This window comes from Dipteris shenzhenensis, chromosome 6 (assembly GCF_047967505.1).
Source record: "Dipteris shenzhenensis isolate YYH24624 ecotype China chromosome 6, Dip_SZ_1.0, whole genome shotgun sequence".
In the NCBI taxonomy this organism is placed as follows: domain Eukaryota; kingdom Viridiplantae; phylum Streptophyta; class Polypodiopsida; order Gleicheniales; family Dipteridaceae; genus Dipteris; species Dipteris shenzhenensis.
In genome coordinates this window covers 49,892,961-49,898,051 of record NC_141601.1, presented here as the reverse complement: position 1 = coordinate 49,898,051, position 5,091 = coordinate 49,892,961, and the positions used below count along the sequence as shown (strand labels likewise).

The 5,091-nt window shown below is 46.7% G+C and overlaps 1 protein-coding gene across 2 annotated transcripts; it reads left to right on the top strand.

The window, feature by feature from the left end:
* Positions 1-814: 814 nt before the first annotated feature.
* LOC147901289 (Fe(3+) dicitrate transport system permease) lies at positions 815-3,866 on the top strand. 2 transcript variants are annotated; one of them, XM_087376049.1, is made up of 3 exons: positions 815-953; positions 2,547-2,864; positions 3,067-3,866. In XM_087376049.1, the coding sequence occupies exons 2-3, from the start codon at positions 2,717-2,719 to the stop codon at positions 3,636-3,638; spliced, it is 720 nt and encodes a 239-aa protein (XP_087232175.1). In that variant the 5' UTR covers positions 815-953; positions 2,547-2,716; the 3' UTR covers positions 3,639-3,866. The 2 variants fall into 2 exon arrangements, with proteins under 2 accessions (XP_087232175.1, XP_087232177.1); XM_087376051.1 differs by having other exon boundaries at positions 815-972; positions 2,564-2,864.
* Positions 3,867-5,091: the final 1,225 nt, after the last annotated feature.

Here is a 5,091-nt window from a genome sequence, read left to right as displayed (position 1 = left end):
TATGGACACCAATTTTGGTTGTCAAAAGCAATTTTGTGCAAAGATGGTTGTAAATATTTTTTGTAATAGAATCCTTTGGAAAGTATGTTTCTTGTAGATTTTCAACTTTGAGCTTTCATTTTCAAGTGGAATCTTGTAGTGTATTATTTACTTCCATATATGATGTATGTACATAATGTAATTGATTGTTGATGGCAAATAATCATGGTAGAATGTAATTAGTCCACTAGTATGTAATTAGTCACAATAATCATGGTAGAATGTGATTAGACACTACTATGTGATGGGGGATGCATACCCAAAAAAAAAAATCCCCTGAGGGGCCCTGGTGCACGTAGTTATTTTTTTGTGTTTGTTTCTTGTGTGTGTGATGGGTGTGTGTGTGTGTGTGATGGGGGAAAGATATGCCCCAAAAAGAGAGAGAGATTTAAAAAAAAACATAAAAAAGCCCCCGAGAGGCCCTAGTGCGCGCAAGCACGACTTTGGGCCACATGGGGTCCCCTGAGAGGCCCTAGTGCATGCAAATATCTTTCCCCCATCACCACCTGAAGTGTGGACTCGATGGTCGGTAACTAAGAGACAGATAGGTTGGGCACATGAAGTCTCTTTCGATAGCATTTCGCTAAGCAGATTCCTGCAGAGGCAATCGGATTTAGGGGCACATGTCAACCTGAAGCTCATCGGAACCCCGATCGGAGTTACGGGCACATGTTAGGATTGAAATCCGGTAGGTGAGAGAAGCATTCATATTGGATATACCCCTCTTGCCGGACTCTGCTTGCCTGTGTAGTCCAATTGCATGAGTCCAGCATTTCGGGAGGCTTCCGACTGCCTTCCCTGCGTGAAACATGCCTGAACCACCCCTAAAGCGCTGCATGTGCCGAGGGTGAGAGAGCGGAGAAGATACGAGGACCCTGAGGGGCTGAGGGAAGGGGGAAGAGGAAAGGCAAGAGGTCCGAAAAGTTGCCGAGGGTGAGAGAGTGGAGAAGATACGAGGACCCTGAGGGGCTGAGGGAAGGGGGAAGAAAGAAAGTTTATTAAAGTCTTCGGGAGACCGTGAAGGTCTATGAGACTAAAGATAACTGATACAATGAGCATAACGGTGGTGGTCTCAAAACGGGCCAACCAACCGTTTCTACAAAAAAGAGGTTATGAAGGACTATATGTCTAGTCCTGATACAAAAAATATGTGTCTACCTCCAGATGATACAAAGAAGAAGAAGGGGGGGGCACAAAAAAATGGGGCAGAGGGGGGAGATACAGTATACATGTGCAGGTGGTGATCGTCAGAGACCAATCATAGAGGGGCCGTCAAATGGGAAGTCAGAAAAAACCCTGCGATAGATGATTGGCCTCTGACGTCACGCGGCCTAGTCGAGCTCAGTCGTCGAGGGCGGCGGGTGGCCCTGTGGATGAGGGCAACGGTAACCCCAGTGGGGCGGGCCGAGAGCAGAGACGAGATGTCATGGACCTGGATGTGTGAGTCTGTTCACTGACGCAGCTGTCGGGGCTCTGGCTCTCGCTCACGTCCGCGTCGCCGGCTAGACTAAGAAGAGGTATCCTGTGGCTGAAAGAAGTCGGTGATAGGCCGCTGGGTGTCCTCACGCTGTGTGTGCTGCTCGTGTCGCTGTGCTCGGAGAGAAGTATCTTGGTGGCGGGTCATCTCATGTAAGAAAGCGGCTAGGCACCGCTGATTCGGGAATTGTAGCATGTGTGGGAGGGAGTCGAATCCGTTGCGGAAGAGGCAGTGGTATCGGCCTCGAATGGCATAATAGATAGGACATCTGAAAGCAAAATGCTCCTCCGACTCGATCTCCTGTAAGTCGCAAAGTGGGCAAAGGCGGTCCTCTCGTGGGATACCCTCTGCGCGTCCACTCTCGATCCGTAATCGGTGTGACGAGACCCTAAACTGACCGAGGGAGATCCGGAGCGCATGTGGTAGATGAAGTTGTGTGTAACCCGGAGGTGTGATGAAGCCCTCCTGTGAGATCTGGAGGCAGTGTCGGCGGTAGAAGTCGAGCTTCACAGGAAGCTCGGAGTGAAGAAACCATGTCCGCCAGGTGTGGAGCTGGAGCAGTTCCGCCCGAATGAGCCGGTTGACCTCCTGGTCAGTGGGGGAGAGAGGAGATGGTGGAGCGTCGAGGCTGTACTGAAAAGGAGGCAACCGGTCTAAGTCGAGGCCCAGTCGGGTGAACCAACTGGAAAGACGACTATACTAGCATCGCTGGTCCCCATCAATGGATAAGGCCATAGAGGAGGATAGGGCTAACCAAGGTAGGCGGAGGCGACCGTCAGCGGAGGAGCCAATATCCCTGACTCTATGGAGGTAGGTGATAGCCTGAAAAGCCGCATCAAGTTGTAGGGGTGAGGCGCCGAATTCTGCTAGAATGATCTGGTGTGGTACCGATGGTTTGCCACGGATCATCCGAGCAAACATCAGTATCTGCAGGCGCTCAACTCGAGCTCACTCTGTGTCTGAAAGGTCGACTCCCCACCAAGGGCTACCATACATGCCTGCTGGGCGGACCAAAGAGGAAAGGCATGAGGTCCGAAAAGAGTGAAGAGACAGAAAGAGAGAGAGAGAGAGAGAGAGACTGTTGGTGAGTGGTAAGGTGGTGTTGCAGAGCAAAGAGCAAAGAGCAAAGAGCTTGGCATTGAATCTTGTTTTGTTGTTGTTGAGAGCAAAGAGCTGAGGTGTTGGCATTGAATCGGCAGCATGCCCAGCTTCAGCGCAGAGGAGATTTCCACTATCGGGGGAATCGCCACCGTCTCCCTCCTCCACTCCTTCATTCCCACCCATTGGTTGCCCTTCTCCGTCGTTGGCCGAGCCCAAAAATGGACTCTTTCCCAGACCCTCCTCGTCAGTACGTTCCTCCCTCTCCCTCTCTCTCTCATTCTTACCTTTGCACCAGATTGCCTTCCCTTCTCTGCAGATCTGTGGGTTCTTCTTTCTGCCGCGAATTAGCCCCTTTTTGGTGTTTCTTTCGTTTATTAGGTTAATGTTCCTAGATTTCATTTTCTGACGACACCGGGATCGCACAATTGTTTTGGTGTTGTACTCTACAGCTGCCTTTGGAGCGGTTTGCCATGTGTTGTCGACCAGTCTCCTAGGTCTCACTGCGATAACCATGGCTAACAGCATTGCCAGCGAGGAGACCGTGCATAAGCTCGCATCGTTGCTGCTCATCTTTCTTGGTGCTAGCTACATTTTGTTATTTTTATGTGGCAAGGGAGGTCACTCGCACTCCCATAATCATTCAATGGAAAAGATGGCTGTTTTCGGTCTGATCTTGGTGCCCACACTCTCTCCTTGTGCAACCACTCTGCCGGTGTTTTTGGCTGTGGGTAATTCTTCTTCAAGTTTGATAGCACTTGCCATAGCTGTGCTACTCTTCAGTACTTTAGCTGTCATGGTTACATTGGTGGCACTTTCGTTCTATGGAGCTAGTCAGCTCAAGTTTCACTGGGTGGAAAGGTATGACAAAGCTCTTGTTGGAACTGTGCTCTGTTTAGTGGGTATCTTGACATACGTTTTTCATCATCATGACGATGAAGGCCATTCACATTCTGAGAGTCTTGCCATCAATGGCCTTCAGAATTCGGTTGCACTTCACAGGAAACATATATTCTCATTTTAGACGTCAGCAGCTGAGAATCTGAATGTATATTTCCTAAAATTGTCCAACGCAGTCCTATAAAAAGGTACAATTCCAGATGTGCTAGAATTTCTTCATTGTGTTACAATACAGCTCGTAATGTGATGCACAATGCACAACGAGAGGTGGTAATGCTTTTCTCTTAATTTGTGATTGCCTCCTGTCCTTTGATGGAGGACATTATTCACAGCATCTCATGATGGAAAGGCTTGCAAGTTTATAGCCACTGCAACATACCTTTATGGAATCTTGTTTTTGTGTAGAAGTTTTTGTTATTATGCGTACTTCTGTGATTTTTCCAGATTCGGTGGCATGAGTGTTTTTAATTAGGAAATTACATGGATGGCATGCCTCTACAACTTTTGTCTCTTCAGATACTGAACCAGAGCTATTAGCAGCCTTAAGCTCTCGCCCATCAACTTTATTGCCAGCTGCAATGAGATGGCCAGATTCACAATGAGGTGGCATCTGGGGAGCCATATCCCTCGATACCCTTCCAGCCATATTCCAAAAGCGGATCGTACCTTTGAATTTTTAAGCTTTCAAGTAAATGCACCTCTATGAGAATCATCTAACATTTTTTTAAATATTTTTATGAGAATCATCTAACATTAACAGACTGCGCCGATCAAAGTTATATACCTATCCATCCGTACCTTCCCTAGTATATACCCATCCGCCCAAAGGACCCTTCACGTTGTTCCTGATCCATACACTGGCTGTTTAGATACCTCATGGCAAGCTAGTCTCGACACGTTGGAGTGTATTCAAGAGGGCTTCATCACTGCTCTTAGCTCTAGTTCTGATGAGGCTAGAGATGTCGTAAGTGTGCGATTATTTCCAAATTAATGGTATGTTCAGATTTGTGGATGAGGCTCATAGCCGTAGTTCCAGTCATATGCCTTGTCAACTAATTTATATTTGAAACTGAAATGAATATATAAGTTGCAGCTTGGAGGAAGTAAAATGCATACGAGAGGCCAGCCTTCATCATAACTGAGCCTGCCTTATTGATATTAACATGAACTTTTAGTGGTAACAGGTGTGTGCTTGTGATACATGTGGATGAAGAAGATGTTTTACACGTGGGGTGATTGTTATACTGTCAAAATGCACTCCTCAATTTACTTTCATCCAAAGTTTATGTTAATAGTTAAATGATTCTAACATGTTGTATCTCTTAGATATGTTATGAGCTGAGCTCAGATTAGATATCATTTCTATTCAAGAATTGTTTCTAAGTACAGAAGCTATTGATGACTGGGAACCTGGAATGCAAGGCAAGAAACTTATGGATGATCCCATGGGAGGAAAGGATGCTACTCTTTTGTAAGCCTGAACATGTTTTTTTGCACGTAATGGTCATTCATGCCTCGTCTCTTCTTAGCTCAGTTTAGGTCAACTATCCTGGATGTTTATAATAATTCAGATTATA

What these genes read in the sequence shown, in the direction of transcription:
- LOC147901289 (XM_087376049.1), top strand. Translation starts at nt 2,717, where the DNA reads ATGCCCAGCTTCAGCGCAGAGGAGATTTCCACTATCGGGGGAATCGCC. An exon ending in TTCCCAGACCCTCCTCGTCA is followed by an intron (nt 2,865 to 3,066) that starts GTACGTTCCTCC and finishes TGTACTCTACAG; the next exon opens with CTGCCTTTGGAGCGGTTTGC.